Source organism: Mauremys mutica, chromosome 3 (assembly GCF_020497125.1).
Source record: "Mauremys mutica isolate MM-2020 ecotype Southern chromosome 3, ASM2049712v1, whole genome shotgun sequence".
Lineage (NCBI taxonomy): Eukaryota > Metazoa > Chordata > Testudines > Geoemydidae > Mauremys > Mauremys mutica.
The window spans coordinates 135450093-135470193 of NC_059074.1; the positions used below are offsets into that span (position 1 = coordinate 135450093).

The 20101-nt window shown below is 40.6% G+C and overlaps 1 protein-coding gene across 1 annotated transcript in view; it reads left to right on the forward strand.

The window, feature by feature from the left end:
- The window catches only part of RYR2 (ryanodine receptor 2), a gene marked incomplete at its 5' end in the record, with an annotated part of 534914 nt that overhangs the window by 334404 nt on the left and 180409 nt on the right, over positions 1-20101 (forward strand). Inside the window, 6 exons of the mRNA XM_045010317.1 lie at positions 441-516; positions 6600-6723; positions 8661-8776; positions 13290-13354; positions 15100-15221; positions 18615-18664. Coding sequence (XP_044866252.1) covers positions 441-516; positions 6600-6723; positions 8661-8776; positions 13290-13354; positions 15100-15221; positions 18615-18664 — 553 coding nt within the window. The remainder of the gene's footprint in view (positions 1-440; positions 517-6599; positions 6724-8660; positions 8777-13289; positions 13355-15099; positions 15222-18614; positions 18665-20101) is intronic.

The following is a 20101-nucleotide window of genomic DNA, read 5'->3' on the forward strand; positions in this document are numbered from 1 at the left end:
AGATCCACAATTACCTGGATCCAGTGAATAGAAAACACCCATGTAAGAGGTGCAAAGTCATTGCTGATCCACTACAGACAAAGTGCTGGAGCAGGAGGAGCATAGGGCGAAAGGTTCTGTGCTTACCTGCAGCTTTGGGGATGGATTCCATTGCCCAGCCTGATGCAGTACTTCATACAAAATTGGTTTCTTTGGTCTTTGTGCAAGGTTGAGGGAGAAAATCAGTGCAGAAGAAATAACTGTATTGGGTTTGGCTGTTGAGTTCCAGATTTGTCAGTTTGACTAATCAATAAAAATGACAGTTTGCAATTGAACATTTAAATGTAATTTTATATATCACCTACATTACAATATCTTGATATTAAGTATAAACTGAAAAATTACCTTTCTTTGAGATGAGCCATTATAATATAAATCATTAACTTCTCCATTTTCTTAAGGCAATGGCTGAAATGATGGCTGAAAACTACCATAACATATGGGCAAAGAAAAAGAAAATGGAACTAGAAGCAAAAGGTAATCCTCTGGGTTTTTCTGCTTGTTTGTTTTTGGGGGGTTTTGAGGTATTTTAAGTTCAGAGTGACTCAATTTAGCTTATGTGTTTATGATGCAGTATTAAAGAAAGTCAAATTAAAAAAGAAATAAAACCATTGGTTTAAAATTGACCCAAAAATCAGACATCACGACAAAACAATTGTTCACAATTTTCAAATTACTTTATTATCACGATCCTTATTATTTTTGAACATCCACAAGAGTGTTAAAGACTTCTTGGAAATACAGAGTGAGACAGTCCATACCCCAGAGAATTTAGACTAATTCAATAAGGAAAAAGAGAGGACAAGAGCTTGTTTAACTAAGACTTGTATACATCTTGATGATTGTGTTGCATTTGGTTTCTTCTATTTATTTTATTTCCCTTGTGATACCAGACTCTTGGTCACAAGAGTTAGACTTCATTCACACTATTCAACATATTGCCAAGTTATCCAGCAGTGTATTAATCAAGAATTATATTCATTACACATTAAATTGACAAATGCGATTAATCCTAGATTAGTTCCTTGGCTTCACAAGGAGAATAGTGTACTCTGTCTAATATCTTCTGGTCCAGATAGTAAAAATTACTGTACATGATAGTTGTTACCTGTTATGTTTTCTTCTGTGTTAAAGAAAGTTAAGGGTTGTTTTTTTTTAATTTTTTTCTGCTTTAATGCTAACATTTTATTCTGTAGATCAGGGTGGGCAAACTTTTTGGCCTGAGGGCCACATCTGGGTATGGAAATTGTATGGCGGGGCCATGAATGCTCACGAAATTCGGGATTGGTGTGTGGGAGGGGATGAGGGCTCTGGCTGCGGGTGCAGGCTCTGGGGTGAGGCCAGAAATGAGGAGTTCAGGATGCGGGAGGGGGCTCTGGGCTGGGACTGATGGGTTTGAAGGGCGGGATGGGGATCAGGGCTGGGGCAGCGGGTTGGGGCACAGGAGGGGGTCAAGGGTGCAGGCTCCAGGCAGTGCTTACCTAAGCAGCTCCCAGAAGCAGCGGCATGTCCCCTCTCCAGCTCCTATGTGGAGGCGTGGCCAGGCGGCTCTCCACTCTGCGCAAGTGCCGCCCCTGCAGGTCCCATTGGCCACAGTTCCCGATGTAGGAGCCCGAGGGGCGACATGCCGCTGCTTGCAGGAGCTGTGTGGAGTCATGGCATGCGCCAAACAGGGCAAGCCCACACCCCACTCCCTGACTGGAGTGCCGGAGTGGGGCAAGCCCAACTCTACTCCCCGGCGGGAACTCCAGGGCCGGATTAAAAGGTCTGAAGGGCTGGATGCGGCCCACCCCTGCTGTAGATGTTATAATCGTTTAATTTCTTCATGGGGAAAAAATAGTGATGGCATTGTACATTTCACTGACTGGAATTTAGGGTTTTTTTTCTCACCCAAAGATGTCAAGGCAAAGAGCAAATATGGAATTTTTTTTCCTTTTATCTCAATTTATATATACTGTACAGCGGTAGCTAGTGTTTTAATGGTGGCTTGATACCACTATACACGTATTTAAAGTAGAGCGCTATAGATATTGGCTATTTGCCAGATTGCACTGTGTTAATCATGCACAATCCTACTGATTCAAATGGGGTTGCATGTGTATGACTGAAGGCAGAATTTTGAAAGCGTTGTCAGTGAATGTATAAATGAAGCCTTAGTATTACTGAGCAGTAAGGCCTTATCTGGTTGACTTTGTGTTGGATGAATAAGAGAGTGAATTTCCATATATTCCATTGTTTCCCCTCATTTCAGTTTCTTTGTGATTTTTTTTTTAAATAAAATTTATCTAACCTAAGTAGCCAGTTTGTGGGGAGGGGATTTGGACTTCTGAAGAATGTTGCCGGAAGATTAGACATTTGGAATAGGGAGGTGTATTTGGCTCCTGAAAAGGCAGAGGTGTTGCCGCTGTGCACTGATTAAATAGGGGGATTTACAGGCAAGGAAGGCAGCATAAAGAGGGGTGTGTTTTTATTGAAAACCTTGCAGGGAGTTATGATGAATGATAGGCTGGGTGCTACTTGGTAAGAAGTGTGGATTGGTTTGGCAGGTGAAAAATGGTTATGATTTTCCAGTATATTTGCCTTTTTGTGATATAGTGAATATATCTGGTTTCCCACAGATGAAAATGGCAGTATAATAATTTAGATATCTGATACTGGTCATGTGTATACATAGGGTTATATTGTATAGTTTTGAAAGATCTTTCTGCAAAAAGAATTAAAAATTATGATCCTCTGCTGTCACCTAATGGTCAGGTGTATTCAGTACAATAATATTCTTTATAGAGTTCTCTCCTTGTACATGTGGATCTTTTCACTGTCTCTAATTATGAAATATGAGTCTTTTTGATGTGTTGGCATATCTATGTGGGTTGCAATTTCACAGAGGGAAAATGCATGATTCCAACAAGCTGTAGTTTTCTGGCTTTTTCTGGGAGGCTTTAAAATGCTAATTTTATAGAGTGTTTTATCCAGTGAGATTCTCCATGCATTGCATACAGAATATGTAGCATTTCATTCAAGGTAGAGCAATTTAAATCATTGACTGAAAAATTAATGTAAATTAGATAGAGACCTTATAAACCTAATTCAAGTGGGTGCTATTGCAACTGTAGATATAAATTCATAGTTAACTAAATCATAAATGCTGGATTCTTTTTTTTAATGTCCCTACCTTGAATATTACAAAACTGCTGTAGGAAACAAAAATGTTGAAAGTGAAGGCACCAACACTCAACCACTCAGGCTTGTACAAAACTTTACTCACATGAACTACAGTGCAACTCACTGACTACAGTGCAACTGCATATGTTGCTAAACTTTAAGCATGTTCATAAGTGTTGCAGCATCAGGGGCCAAAACTGTATTTTCATTAAAAGCTTCTGTCTTAGTGAGACAAAATCTTGGCCGCTTCAAAACAAAATTGCTTCAGTGTTAATGTGAAAAGTTATCAATACTTTCAGTATGCTAAGTTTTTGTGAACTTTTTTATACACAGTTCAAAATTTTCAAAAATAAAGGAAAGATCCTCTGCTTCAGTACATGGCACAGTACAGTTTATACTTGGTGAGGATCTGCCCCCAGGAGTCTAAAATGAGGCTTCTAAGCTCATATTTAGGTACCTAAGAGCGAGCTTTTCAAAAGCACCTCAGTGACTTAGAAGCACAAATCCCATTGACTTCAAACTGCAAACCTTGATGGAACTTGGTCAAAGAATTTCATTTTTTCCTGACTTGTGGCAGTTCAATATATAGAAAGATGGTGCTGGATGGCGTATTTTCTTATTAATTTAGTGTTTGAGTTGTTCTTACAATAAGGGTGTTAATGAAGCTTGTTTTTTTTAAGTATAGGTGAGCATTTAAAATGCTCATCTAAAGTAAGAAGTTTGTATGAAATCTACAAACAATTAATAAACTAATAATAAATTACAAAACATCTGTTTTAGAGATTTGACTCTCTAAATGGTAAGAAAGTAAAAAAAAAAGTAGTAACATGTAAATAAAACTCTTATAAATATGAGTAACCATTACTCACGTGAGGTGTCCCATTTGCTTCTCTGGAGATACTCATGTGAATAAGAACCACTCACATGGCTAAGGGTTTACAAAATTGGGGCCTTAGATATAAAGGTTGAACCCTGCTCTGTTGACGTCTATGGGAGTTTTGCCATTGACTTCAGTGGTGCCAGGATTTCACCCGAGATCTATAATAGATATTCATGCAGTCAGCTATATAATGAATGTTGACACATTTTCGTCAAAGACAATACACTTTTATATTTTATTAAACAATTTTCACGTATGCAAATCTCCCTCAAATGCACAAGCTCTTCTTACTAATGAAAAACTCAGTTGGGCTGTTTTTCTTTCTTATGATTTACATACGATTGTCATGTCTATTTATTTTGTATGTGTTTTTCATGTCTATCTAAAGGCATAGCATTGAGAACTCAGCAGCATGTGTGAAACATGACACGAAAACCAAAAATACCTGACATTAATGTAGTGTCTGCACCCATTTGTTTTAATGGAGAAAACATACATTTGCCTGCCAGGGTTTATTTTTTCATGGATTTTAAAGAGCTTACTCAGACCTCCTGGAAAATTCTAAAGAATCTCCTTTTTGAAAACATCTCTTCTTATTTGTAGTGTTTTCTGAATTGGATTGATTTCATTAATGTTATATTTTTATCAGAGACTTGATGTGATAACAAAATACTTACCCGAAGTTACCATTTTTTGTGACTTCATAGTAATTTCCACCGCAATTAATTGTGGCCTGTTAGAGAATGGTGACTTCAGGTGAGAAATAAGTACTGAGAGCTGATGAATTCTTAACTCCAAAGAAAGCAACAGAGAGTCCTGTGGCACCTTATAGACTAGCAGATGTATTGGAGCATAAGCTTTCGTGAGTGAATACCACCCTGCGTCTGATGAAGTGGGTATTCACCCACGAAAGCTCATGCTCCAATGCGTCTGTTAGTCTATAAGGTGCCACAGGACTCTTAGTCTGGATCTGTAAAAAGCAACAAACACGGCTACCCCTCTGATACTTAACTCCAAAGAAAAACTCAGAGATAATATTTTTATGCAAATATGCACACTGGTAGTAGTAATAATAATCTTATGGATTTATCCTCAGGAAAAATTGGCTATATTTGCAACCAGTGAGAAATTAAAAAGCCATATTTTTTGGAAAATTTTAAATTTTATTTCCTTAATTATCTTTTTTTCCTCTCTCCACCACAGAAAGCTGGTCAGAGTGATCAGTTGTCTGAATTATCCCTGAAGATCATGCTTTTCAAATTTTTCCATGTAGTATTGACTTTTTTATTACTATAAAATAGATCATCACAATTTGATATTTATCTTGATACGCTTTTATTTCGCTAAAAATGTGAGCCCTTTGTTATTACCACTGTATTTATAAAAAGCAAAGAACTCTGCTTCTCAAAGGGGCAAATTCTGGTCCCCCTAGAAGTTTCTGCCAGTGACTTCAGTATGACTAGCCAATGACACACAGTATTTAGCAGCAGTGTTTTTAAATTATACTATTTATATACTAATTATACTATAGTGAGCTTTTAAAGATAACTATAGCTTGCCATGTTGGACATTTTCTTTTGGACAGTGAGTAGAAAGGAGAAAAAAGCAAAAATGTGAGTTAAAATCTAACTAGACACAAGTTTTAGCAGTGAGGGAGTGATAATGTGCTGTGAAGCGTGATCACTGGCATAATGTCAAGTCATAACTGTAACTTTTTAAGTGCTTTTTCCCTACTAGAATTTTTTTTATCTAGGATGTTGATGCTTCTTTCTATCATGACATTTGCAGGTCTTGGGATAATTTGACTAAGTTACAAATATGTGTGTAGTCAGGTCTATAAATATACTTTAAATGTATATTCAGATACTCTGTGTGGAAAAACAATGTGCTTAGTGAAACAGAAAAATAGGGGGGAGAGATAGCTCAGTGGTTTGAGCATTGGCCTGCTAAACCCAGGGTTGAGTTCAGTCCTTGAGGGGGCCATTTAGGGATCTGGGGCAAAAATCTGTCTGGGGATTGGTCCTGCTTTGAGCAGGGGGTTGTACTAGATGACCTCCTGAGGCAGGGCTGCTCGGGGGGGCAAGTGGGGCAATTTGCCCGAGGCCCCGGGCTCCGCAGGGGCCCCCATGAGAGTTTTTCGGGGGCCCTGGAGCGGGGTCCTTCACTCGCTCATGAGGCCCCGGAAAACTCTCGCGGAGCCCGGGCCTCTGGAGCTTCTTCCGCGGCGGGGCCCGGAGCGGAAGGACCCCCCGCCACCGAAGTGCCAGGTCTTCGGTGGCAATTCGGCGGCGGGAAGACCCCAGGTCCCCTGAATCCTCTGGGTGGCCCTGTCCTGAGGTACCTTCCAACCCTGACATTCTATGATATTATTGGTACTTTAGAGTAAAGAGGAACCTACCATGTATTTTACTAGTTGTTAGAGTGACCTACAAAGCACTGCATGTTATCACAGGCTTGTTACAAACAAGGACCACAAGTTTTCTAACTAATTTGTCATTTTCTTGACATTTTGTAGTAGGAGGAGGCAACCATCCTCTGCTGGTTCCCTATGACACACTGACAGCCAAAGAAAAAGCCAAAGACCGAGAGAAAGCACAGGATATTTTCAAGTTTCTACAGATCAATGGATATGTTGTCTCCAGGTAAATTGACATCCAATGCAGAATTTGCTTCACAGCTGATAATTAACCCTCCTTAATAGCTTGTTTAATATAAAAGGATCTAAAGGAGTGTTAAGCTTAAGGGTTTTTTTTTAAGATAATGAGGGAACAATTCTGCTTGGCTCTTACATGAGTACATGGTAAGGGTAGGATGGGGAACAGAAACAGAAACTTTCCTCAAACTAGCTCACAGAGCCCAGGCAGAATTCTAATCCCTGTATACTGGGGAATTCTGGGAGGTATTCTGCATCAGTTATTCTGTGCTCCTCAGAAAGCTCCCCTATATCTGAGTACTCTCAGCTCCATTGGGTTCCTCTGCTCCATCACCTGCTTTCTACTTTGTACTCCACACTCGGGGGAGGACTCCCAGCCCCTTCCACTGCCCTGGGGATGTTGAGAGGGGGAACAGGCCTCAAGCCTGCAATTCCCCCCAGTACCAAGGAATTGCTTCTGCCCACCTCAGCTGGCCAGGGCTCTCTTTGGCTCTAGGAAAGCCTGGTTAGATTCCTCTGTGGCTTGGAAGTATCCTGTGAAATGACACCCTGCTTCCGCCAGGTTGTCTCCACTCATCCCCAGCTGCTGCTGCTGATCTTCTACCTCTTGCTTCAGGGCTGGCCTCTGCTGTAGCTGCCACTACTGCTGCCCAGTCCCTAACTCGTGGAGTGGGGGTTCCCTGCCTCTTCTTCTCCTGTGGGCGTGGGGATGTCAGAATTGTCCCTAGCTGATGCATCTGTGAGCTCTCCTGCAGTTTTTCATTCCAGACATTGCTGCATTTTGCTCAGCTGCAGTTTGTTCTGCAGAAATAGCAGTCTCTGGAGACCCAAGAAGACTTTAAATAGAGGTGTGGTTGGCTGAGAGAGGCAGTCACCTCCCCTCATCTCCCCTGGATGAGAGGCAGAAAAACCTCTCACCCTCCTTGAGGCACATTCCCACATGCATTTTGAGGTACGAAGAAGCTAAGCTCCATGAGCTCTCCCTTTTCCTTTCTAGGAATTAGCCATTTCCTGCTGATCCAACCAAACTTCTCTCCATTGAGATGGGGAGAGGCATTTAAAATTCAAACCCCATTGTAGTTGAATATACGGTATTTTAGATAAAATTTACTGCTATATTGTAGTTGTTAATAATTGGGAAGTAGTCCTATACTGTATAGGATGGTCTAAGGTAAAACAATTCAAAATTGGGTGCCACAGATTGGGAATCACAATTTAATAAGAGGCCCTGATCTTCAGATGTCCTATTCACTTAATTCCCTCTGAAAATTAAGGGTATTATTTAGCTATTTGAATCATAGGGTTAGAAGGGACTGCAAGAGTCATCTAGTCTAACTCTCTGCCTACATGCAGGATTTGTTGTGTCTAAACCATCCAAAATATAAAAATGGATGTGGGTGTCTAACCTCAGACTTCCAATTATGAACATTTTAGCCTATGATTTTAACTTAAAAGAGTGAACCGCTGACAAAATTTTAGTGCCATTTTGGCAAAAATTCGACGAGAAAGATTAAATAAAACTTGAGTTTTGATGTGCTATTACTACTGAATGTTTTTCTGTGAATATGAATATTTTGGTAGCTTCAAAATTACTCATCTTGGAGGAGTCAAAGCTTGGGGAACAATGTAAGACAGTAACGCATAACTGAGAAAGATGCTTAAAATGTGGGATCAATATCTTCAGCAAAACCCTTTTTCTATAAGCCTTATTTGAGGAATCTGTATTTTTATGTAACTGGCTAAAGTATAAGTAAAAGTATAAATAAGACAAATTTGTGTGACAGAAGAAAATTTGGCTCCAAATAAATGTTTCTCATCCTAACAGACAGTTGAGAAGTACCAGAGTAAGTAGCTTTGGGCTGTTTAGTGAATTAAGACTGCATTGAGTCAGTGTGTGGGAAATTATTTATTTATTTCTTATTTCAGAGGATTAAAGGACCTGGAGTTAGACACACCTTCCATTGAGAAACGATTTGCTTACAGTTTCCTTCAGCAGTTGATAAGATATGTGGATGAAGCCCATCAGTACATTCTGGAGTTTGGTATAATACCTACTTACATTTTTACTAAATATTTTAACTCATGAAATTTGCAGTGAAAAACTTAAAAACAAATGTATAGTTTCCAAAAATACCATATTCTTAGAGTGTATGTTTTTTTTCTGAAGGACATTGGTTTTTTGGAAAGTGTCAGTACAATGGCTATATAGAACTTAGCATTGTAGACATTGATTTAACGTCTTATCTGTCGGGTAGTTATTTCAAACTTCATCTAGTCCAGGGGTAAGCAACCTATGGCACGGGTGCCGAAGGTGGCACACAAGCTGATTTTCAGTGGCACTCATGCTGCCTGGGTCCTGGCCACCGGTCTGGGGGGCTCTGCATTTTAATTTAATTTTAAATGAAGCTTCTTAAACATTTTAAAAGCCTTGTTTACTTTACATACAATAATAGTTTAGTTATATATTATAGACTTATAGAAAGAGTCCTTCTAAAAACATTAAAATGTATTACTGGCACATGAAACCTTAAATTAGAGTGAATAAATGAAGACTCGGCACACCACTTCTGAAAGGTTGCCAACCCCTGATCTTGTCACTCCTGAGATATAGGTTTGAGACAAAAGGCTCTCATCCTACCCATATGGTGACTTACATTCTTTGAATCATATCATCTTTAAGATTTGTAATATTACTTCTAAATCATGTAATCCCCAAACAGCGAACCAGGCAAAATAAAAATGAAAACTGCCTCTCTCTCCATCAGTTCTTGTCCCTCACAATCCCCTCCCCCTTTTTCAAAAGCTTCGAAAAAAATGAGCTCTTTCATGTGCTCTGCAGACCATCCAATTCAGGCTATTTTATACCAAGAGCATGTGGGGAGGAGTGAACTCCAAAGCTATGGGTCCCTCACAGAGAACCAGCGTCCACCTCTCATCTACACCAATGAGACTTTGGTTCAAGTGGCTCTGCTGTTCTCATCTGTGAAGTAAGATAAGGGAAGAGAAGTGGTTCTCTGGTTGATAAGTCCAAAGCCAAGCTGGGGGTCACAGCCAGATGTCAGGAGGTCATGACTCCCCTGCACCTTCCATCTTGCTAAACGTGAGAGGAATCCCAGCTAGGTGAGGGGGAGGCTCTGGCGAGTGTGGAAGGGCCCAGTATGGAAAATGCTGCGAACCACATTCTTGAGTATTTACAATTTTATACATGAAAACCAATACTTTACACTCTACCCAAAACCCCACAGGCAACTAGCGTAGATCATGGAAGTTCGGATTCCTTGTGCTTATGCCAATATATTCCAGTAAACAAGCAAGCCACCACATTCATGGCTAGCTTTAGTTTCCACATGGCGTTAGTATCCCAATTCAAGATTTCTCTAGAAACCACAAAGGACATTATGGGGCTTCACTTCCTAGCGTTGATTGTGAGGGAACCTCTGAGGATTTGCTAGCTACAGTATTGCACTATTTCTTCATGGCTCTACTTGCCTTACAGAGCCATATGCCATACCTGATCGAGTTTGGCCAGTTTCTCTCTCTTCCACAATAACCTTGGAGATAAGGGAGGTGTATTGGCCCTATTTAGCAGTCATAGAAGCCAGGGAAGATTCATTTGGGAGGCAATGGCAGAGGGAGGAGACATCAGGCCCTCATTGAAGACACCAGTAGAGAGTTCTCGGGCTTACCTAGAGGGAATCAAGTATTGGTGAGAGGGAGGGAGGGCTGGCCAGCTGGGATGAAGAACATACGATTTCCATTCAATGTAAACTCCCTCCTCCTCAATTCACAAAACATGAGCTTATGAAAAGAATGTCCTTCCTCCCCATCACCCTGCCCTAAGCATTGAGTGTTCAGCCCTGCATGCATAACCCCAGAAATGCCATAAAAAGTGAGCTCAGCTCAGCATGCCTTTCCAGCAAGATGGAGTTATGCCGACAGGAAAATAAAGGTTTGACATCATTTAAGTAGAAAAAGAATTCATGCTAGTTTTTGCACAATGTAAGTGAAAGATGCACAATGCACAGTGACAGATTAAGATGCACCTCTGTGGAATAGATTTCCATTAGTAGACAAGTAGAGAGAAGGAAATTAATTTATGATTGGTAGTCTGGCATTGAGATTTAGGCACAATTTGGGCTATAGGGGTCTGAATTGCAGTAAACACTAGTGGACAACGTAGGCACAAACTAAAAGGTACCTAGTTCATGATGATGTAGTCCTATTTAAACAGCACTAAGTTAATGTAAAATAGGTACCTTTTAGTTTATGCCTATAGAGTCCGCACAGAGGAGTTACAGTGCCACAGGCTAGTGCACACTGTAGTTCAGGCCCCCGTAGTCTGAACCGCGCGGCTATGTAGACAAGGCCTTAGAAACAAATCAGTCCTGGTGATTTCCCATTGATTTCACTTTACCCAGTTAGTTAACTGGGGTGAATTTGATCATAGATAGAGGTTTCTGCACAAGTCTGTAGAGTGGGAGGGTGGAACAGGTTCCCCTGGTTTTGGGGCATCTATTCAGGAGAGCACATGTTGTATCCTCTCGTGATACGTCCCCTCGGCACTCCCCTGGTTCACCAGGAGCTCTAGGGATATCCAGCTATCTAGATTAGGCAGTTCAGTGGCCCCCATTACCATAGTATATGAGTCCCTCACTGTTTTTAGCATTATTTTCACAACTCGCCGGTGAGGTAGACCCCATTTTACAGATGGGGAACTGAGAGATTAAACAATTTGCCCAAGGTCACCCAGGAAGTCTGTGGCAGAGTAGAGAATTGAACCCAGGTCTCCCATGTCCCAGGTTAGTGCCCAGTCATCCATCCTCTTTGCATTAGCATTTTTCTTCAAATTTCCCATCATCGACATATCACCAGCACAGTTCCATCAGGGGTAGTAAATGCTAGCATTTTCACTGCTGTGTTGTCTTAACCATGGTCAGAGTAGGCCTGGAGGACACAGTGGTTTAAAATACCAGAGGCCCCCAGGTACCCTGTCTACACTAGTGCTCCCATAATTTCTTCTCTCAGCTTAGCTACACCACACTGTTTGGGAGAATTAGATGAAAAATGCTTAATTAGATGAGTTCTGGGAGGAATTGTGCTTCCACTGGGACAGTGAAGCTCTTCAATGCTCCCTATACAGGACAGAGCCTATAAGATGCATTCCAACCCTGAACGTGTGTGGAAAGAACACACTAATAAATTTTTTAAAGGATTCAGTTCATTCATATAACTTCTTAAATTATCACAGGTTTTACTCCTGGTGAGTGTAATTTGCCACACTGGTTGGGCAACATCAAAGGCCATGGTTAAATTTTTTTCAACTTCCTGGACTGTTGAAGTGAGGAAGACTCTTACCTGCTCAGAGCCTTCTAAAACAGCATGTGTTTTATTTCTGTGTAATGAACAGTTGTTGCTCATTTGATCACGGTAAATGTTTCAAGCTCCTTGAAAAAAAGAATGATTTATTTCCCTTCCTCTACACAAAATAAATGGGGTGGGAAAATTTACGTTTTTTTGGCTTCACTTGGACATGTGTCTAACACTAATTGCTTATCAGGATTTTGCAGATTGCAACAGATGTGTTTATCAATTGGTATCTGAGTTTCATTGTAGTGTGGCAATTGAAGTAAGTTTACTCTCCAGTGAGCACTTCTCTTAATTAATTGCATTCTTTAGACAGAAAATTCATAACCATGCAATCTAAATCCAGTAGTTTTGTAAATTACAGGGGAAAGTTGGTTTAATCATAATCTTTGTAGTTCATATATATATAATTACTCTTTTGAGGTATTGAGCTTCCCTAATCTAACTTTAATTCTTTCTGTGGAATTCAGTTATGTGATTTCAGAGAGAGAGATTTTTCTCTCCTTTATCATTTGATTTCTTATGGTTTTTGTCTGTGCTTACACTCAGTATGCATCATACTGAGCACTGCTACTGAACAAGAGAACCACAACAGCAGGCAACGATAATTGAGTGCTAGATCTGTGATTGAAACACAGTCAAATTTCCTTTCCTAGTACTCTTGTCCTAGGCACAGCCTTTTCACAGAAAAAGTCATTAATTGGCTCCCAAAACAGGCTTTTATAATGGGGAAAAAGTTGGCTAAATCAAGTAGGGGTCCCAAATTCTGGCTGGGATTTTTTGTATCAAATGAAGTCAATTAAAAGCTACTCTGATTTCTTTTTTAGTTACTTTTAGCTTTATTTATATATGCTAGCAGGGTCTTTATAAGACATTACCAACTTTTACAAAAATAAGAACACTGAGCCAGATTTTTGACTGACATAGCTCCATTGGCTTCCAGGGTGCTACACTGATATACGCCACCTGAGGTTTTGGCTCCTTATTTTACCCCCTTTTATAATGTATCTTATATCTGATGAAGCAGTCTTAAAATACAAATGTAACTAATATATATTATCTGAAGCATATTAAAACCTAGCCCTAAAGAAGAGAAACAAATTACTTCCTCTGAAGTGGGCATTTTTAAAATATAGAACAGCATGTAATTTTATTTATTCAGTATGCATCTTAAACTCTTCCTACTCACAGATGGTGGCAGCAGAGGCAAAGGAGAACAATTCCCTTATGAGCAAGAAATCAAGTTCTTTGCCAAAGTACAGTATATCTTTTCTTATCCCTTTTCAGTGCAGAAACTGCTTGTTAAGAAGCATGTGTGTTCTTGTTATATTTGCATTTGTCTACATTAAATGTGTACAGAATTTTGTTATATTGTTGACAAATGAAAAGCCACACAGCTTGAACAGACTAACACATGAAATACATCTATGAAAAAAATTATATTTTTCTCCTTTAAATTCCCTTTATCTCCTTTCTTTACAGTATACTGCATATCATGCTAAGTATTCATAACCTCCTCATGTTATCCCTGTACTGGTTTAGCCCAGTTGTGAAGGAGGGTAGACTGTGTCTCTATTATATAATCTTTAGGCAGTTAATGTGAGCTATACTTGGAGAAAACACAGCTAGATATTTCCCAATGTCACCTTCCCTCTTTCTTTCTTTGTTTTAAAATTATCTTGACGTCTGGTTGTGCCAAAAAGGATTTATCTTTTTATACATTAGGAAATTCTGCTTACACCTTTGGCTCTCATAAGCTTGCCTGGTGTGTGCACATTCAAGGTGCCTTTTCAATCCATTAATGAATAAGCAGACAGGTGTTGCAATATTCTCTGACCCTGATTCCCTGACAGTAAATTATAGTCTTTGTGCTATAAAGTACTGTCACAAAATATATCACCATCTGCAGTTTCATCCACTGGGGAACTCATGTCGCTTTTTCCTTTCAAAATTATTCCCAAATGAAATAAGGTTTGGAATTTGTTATTTTTATTTTTTTTTAATCCATGCCTGGGTGATGGATCAGCCATAGGCACTGAACCGTCGGCTCTGTTCATGGGTTAAACTCCATTTGGTGGCATGGGAGGTTTTAGGGGGAGAAGAGATAATGATGGGAAAATATGTTGGTTGGGGAGAACAGTTAGTTTTGCTGGAGACTGAGTTTTGTAGGGAGCTGCTGTCAGGCTGGCTGCTGTTTGATTTGATATATTTTTAATCTCTGTCAAACAGATCCAGAGTAATAATAGATATATTTTATTAGAAATATAAATAAATAACCTTTCCCCCTTCATATCCCTCCTAAAAATCCAGGAGAAAACACTGGCACGAGCCAGCATGTCTGGGCTTGACACTTATTTATTTGTTTGTGGGGTGAGAGGTCACTTTCTATTCAATGTGATGCTTTTGGATAGTGCTCAGTGTTTGCTGTTGTTCCACTTAATACTGGGGCTACCCTGGTCTTACCAATTGTGGTGCCCAAAGCTAGAGAGAGGATGGGAGGGATCTGGTTGTGAGGTTCACTGTTAGCGGAACAGATGGGGTGGACAAGACAAGTGAGGCAACAAGCCTGTTTGGGATGCCTAGCAGTCACTTGCTTTGCTTGTCCACTTAAGGCTGGCCCCATCTACCTTAAAATAGGAACTGCAAATAGGGCCTGACCCAAAGCCCATTGACATCAGTGGAAGGACTCGCACTGATGTCTGTGGGTTTTGGAGCAGGCCTATACTTTGGTAAATGTGTGTATCAGCGAGTTGTCTGGTTTTGTTGAATCCGAACACTTTCAACAGCAATGGAGTCCCAGGGGGCTGTGCTTCCACCTTTCTCAGTGACTTGTTTAAAAAGAAGAGGAATTTAAAGATAAAACAGAATTTAAAGAGAAAAAAACATGTTCTGTGTTAAGAAATTCCTCCTGCCATGAAACTGTGATGTGAAATGAATATTATGAACTCAAGCTCAAGAAGCCCTGAGCTGACCATGCCTGTTTTTCTCTGATGTATTTCAGGTTGTGCTCCCTTTAATTGATCAGTATTTCAAAAATCATCGGCTGTATTTCCTATCTGCAGCAAGCAGGCCTCTCAGCAGTGGGGGACATGCCTCTAACAAGGAGAAAGAAATGGTGACAAGGTAAAAATAAATAAAGAACAGTAGTTGTAGGCAGGTTTTAGCTTAGTTAGGGGAGGTAAAGTAGCCTTATGGAAACACAAGTGATCTAACGTTTTTCATTTTCTTTCTTGTATTAAGATGATTCATTAGAAGGGAGAATTCACACAAAAATGTGTGTGTTTCAGACTCTGAATCCAATACTACTTTTAAAAAGCAGTGGTTGTTATTCGGGTGGGCAGGAATCTAAATTTACTTTCACATACAGTACAGACAAGTCCTAAGACTGTGCAAAAATTGCTATTCATGCAAAATTTCACAAATATGTTCAAGAACAAAATTTAACCATGGCAGATTGTGAGAACATATTCTGACCCTGCTCTGAGAAGAGTCAAGATGTTCTGTATATAATATAGACTCACACCTTTTCTGGGACTTTCTTATTAATAGTAACACAACATAAATCTCAGCCCAACCCTTTACCCCAAGCTTCTCTCTTCTTAGGCTTACCTCCAGATACCTGTTTGTCTTATGTAAACTCCTGCTAAATTGTTACTTCCACCGCCTCTAAACCAGAGGTCCCCAAACTGTGGGGCACACACCCCTTAGGGGGTGTGGAGGAATATCCGGGGGATGTGGCAGGCCCAAGCCAGCCCGCACAGGGGGCAGGGAGATAGCACCACCCAGCAGCTCCCTGCTCCCAGCTCTGCTCCAGTCCCACCCCCCTCTGTGTCCCTGGCTCCCGGACCTGTGCCTGGCCCCATCCCCAGACTCAGTGCGGCTCTGCTCCCATCCCCTCACCAGCCCTCAGCCGCTAGCCAGTCACAGTGAATCAGCAGGAATCAGTCAGCATATCCAGCCACCATCTTGGCTGATGCCAGAGAACGACCTGGGGCTCTCTGGAGCTGCAAGCATGAGCTGCTACAGTTTGAGCCAAGGTTCACTAGGTAGGGCTTTCACAGATTGATAATCTCTGCAGATTAGCACAGAGGGAAGGCTGTAACATACACAAACACAAGTTGGTGACACAGATACAGAGGGCTGACATATTTACATGAGGGCTATTCTCTGGTAGCCTTATTGAACATGACTCATAACAGTTGGCATATTAGAGCAAACTGATGACATCTCATTTCTAACATTGCTTTGTCTGCGGTTCTTCAAGGAATTTAAAAGACACAGTAACACACCTGACCAAACATCCATTACTAGCCTGTAAAATTAATTCTTGATGCTCAATGTTCAAGGGCTATAGGAACTCCATCTTACAGTCCTCTGCCATGAACCATCCTACTAGCTGTCCAAATATCAGGGGCGGCTCTAGACATTTCGCCACCCCAAGCACGGCGTCATGCCGCGGGGGGTGCTCTGCTGGTCGCCAGTCCCGTGGCTCCGGTGGACCTCCCGCAGGCGTGCCTGCGGAGGGTCCGCTGGTCCTGCGGCTCCATTGAAGCCACGCAGGACCAGCGGACCCTCCTCAGGCATGCCTGCGGGAGGTCCACCGGAGCCGCGGGACCTGCGGACCCTCTGCAGGCACGCCTGCAGGAGGTCTACCGGAGCCGCCTGCCGCCCTCCCGGCGACCGGCAGAGCACCCCCTGCGGCATGCCGCCCCAAGCACGCGCTTGGCGCGCTGGGGTCTGGAGGCGCGCTGGGGTCTGGAGCCACCCCTGCCAAAGATTTCAGGGGCCTTGAGAAAGGCAAGGTAAAACTCAAGAAGGGAAGGTTTAATTTCAATATTGAGCTTAGGAAGGGGTATGAGATTCACCAAAGCTGTTCTTTTTTATTTCTTAATTGTTTTCAGTTTCCTTTAGACCGTGGCTTCATGTAGTTTTTTCCCAGGATGGAAAGACAGTCTGTCTTTTGAAACACCCAACAAAACCTACATTTTCTTTTTGGCAGTAAAGTAGACGAGTTTTGAATTGATAATGGTGATGTAGAGATTGTGTAGGCAAATCCAACAACCACTTGGTGGTCAGCAAACACACGCGGCCTTGGACATTAAATCTTGATGTGTTTTTTTTGAGTGAATGTGGGCCAAGACATTAAGGTTATCCCCAGCATTTTATCTAAAGTACCATGGAATTATTAACTTCCACCTGATTAGTGACCAGAGTCTGACAGAATAGGCTTTGATTTAATGTCTTCTCTGTTAAGACCAGCCCACTTAGCAAGGCAGCTCCTCTTAGTACTGCAGTTCAGTAGGATCGATTCTGGATATGAGCCCGAGTATTGGGCCCTTGGCTTTGTTGCCAGCTGGGTCATGCTAGACATGCTTCATGAACTTAATTCCACCCTCAACTATGTGAGCACAGCTTCTACTCAAGTTGATGACTGTAGTGCTCATATACTGACAGGAGAAATAGATTGACCTCTATTTAACGTGTTACTGTTTAAATCAAAACAAATTATGTATGATAACATACTTTTGAAAAACTTTTCATGATGGATTAGCTGGGTCAGGGGCTGGATAATGGGACATATAGTGTCTTTCCCTTTGACATCACTGGTTGGAATTAGGCCCAGGATGCTGGTGGTCGAAGTAAAATGAGATGATATTCTTAATACAGTTTCTAATGGACTAAGGTCCTTGCCACAGAAAATGACACCACAGTAGACACCAATATACACCCTGAGTGATGTTCTCCTAAGAGATGCAAAGAACTGAATTAGAAGATGAAGAGTGAACTACTCTCTCCGTGGAGATGGAAATGAAGGTTCAGTCAATGGTTGGGGGGCAGTGTGGGGAAGCTTGAACAGCTGTTCCTTTGTCTATGAATAAACTTAAAACATTAAAAAAAATCCATTGCTCTCAACTGGGCATCTTACATCAATGCTAAAATTAATTTAAACACGTTAAACAAAACCATTGGTCATATCCATATTTTGTTTGATTTTAACCACTTAAACTATTGTTTATTTAATTCCGGTCTTAAATCATTTAAGTTAAATGTTTTAATAGACAAGATTTCTTTTTAATTATCTAATCTATTAAATATGATGAGATCCAAATTGGACTAATTAAACCTTTATCATCAAACATTTTAATTAATCTGATTTCCTTACATTTTCCCCCAATTTTTCAATGATATTCTGAATAGCCCACTGACTGCATTTTATTTTGTAACACTTCAATGATTATTTCCTTGTGGTTTTTCATATAGAACGCTTTTATATTACTTAGCTTTGCTTTCAGTTTTTTGTTTTTTTAATTAGAATATGTGCTTATTTAACCATGTTTGTTAAGGATATGCACTTTAAATCTCTTTCTTTAGTACTCTCAGTCCTACATTCTGCTCAGAGAATTTCTGCGTGACATCATGTTGCTTTTTCCTGCTCATATATCAGCTGTTATTTTTCTTTCTTCTCCTTTTTTTTCTTTTCCCCCCTTCTTCTCTTTATTTTTCTTTTGTCTTCAGCCTGTTCTGCAAACTTGGAGTTCTTGTCAGGCATAGGATTTCACTGTTTGGTAAGGAGACCCTTGACAAATACTAGCATGGCCATCACTTGGTTTTCTTTGCCATTTTTGCGTTGTGTTATGTACTGCCTTGTTGCATGTTGCATGGCTGCATGGCTGAATGCATGGTCTTCATAGGCTACTAATGATCCTTTAGGTTGTTAGATCACAGCAGTTTTAAGATGGAGTAAAGAACTTTTGTAGTAATAAAAAAGAAGTGTGTGTAAATCTGATTAAGAGGAGATCAATTCCCAGGCTCATTGTCCTACCAAGGAACAGAATTCAAACAAGATCATTATAAAAGTACTGTATTTGCTGCTTTATACCTACTCAGTATTGGCCTGCTAAAGTCAAAACAGATTAGCATTTGCACATTTTTTTTATCTCTGAAAGTCACTAAAGCAAAGTCTGTTGTGGGCTGAAATGCTTAGCTGATATTCCATGGAATTCTTCCATACTCCCAAATGTGCTTAACTCTAGATCTGCATGTCTATCATGTTTCAGATATCACTTGACTATAAAAGTGGTGGGGTGCATTCTTAATTTCTGCCTAGTGAAAATCACTTATGTCTATTCTAGACCCATGGTACAATCATTCACTCTCTGCAGCCTTTTATAACATTATTCTGATGGATGGCTAGCTGAAAATATGTCCTTATGTTATGTCCCTCCCATTATATCTTCTGTAATGGGAGCAGTGGGGACTTCAGCATCCATCATTATCCATTTGGATAATTATCTGGATGATTCCAATTTGATTTAAAAAATACAGTTCTAACCCATTTCTTTCTATTTGAAATACCTGTTTGCTGCACCACTGTGATATTCCAAAAGTTTATAAACCCTTCTTGTAATCAATAAAATGAGAAAAATATATGGAAATTAGTTTGGCATCACGTTTTGAACTTTCAGACTTCTGGGATAAGCAAAGTGGATACAGTTCACCTGTTAATCATTTTACAAGACCATGAGAGAAACGAAATTACTTGCCCAAAATGTGGGAAATTGTTTCAGCTTTTTGTGGCATAATGTCAGTAAAGTGTAAAGTATGTCACACAACTGCTCTTCATGTATGGTAGGCTGTTTTTCCACAAAATGTTACAACTCTATTGATTTATTTTGGTGCCTACCAAGTCTGTGACAGTCAGGGGCGGCTCTAGCAATTTCGCCGCCCCAAGCACGGCGGCACGCTGAGGGGGGCGCTCTGGCGGTTGCCGGTCCCGCGGCTCCGGTGGACCTCCTGCAGGCATGCCTGCGGAGGGTCCGCTGGTCCCACGGCTCCGGTGGAGCATGATTTGACAGATTGTCCAGCTCAGTATTATATTATTTGACATTTTGGGGAAATATTTTCAGGAATAGTCTTTCATGGATTAATCTCTTGGATTATTTTTTTAGGATTGATAATGGGCAAACTGCAAAAACTGAGATTGTGAACTTCATACAAGGTCT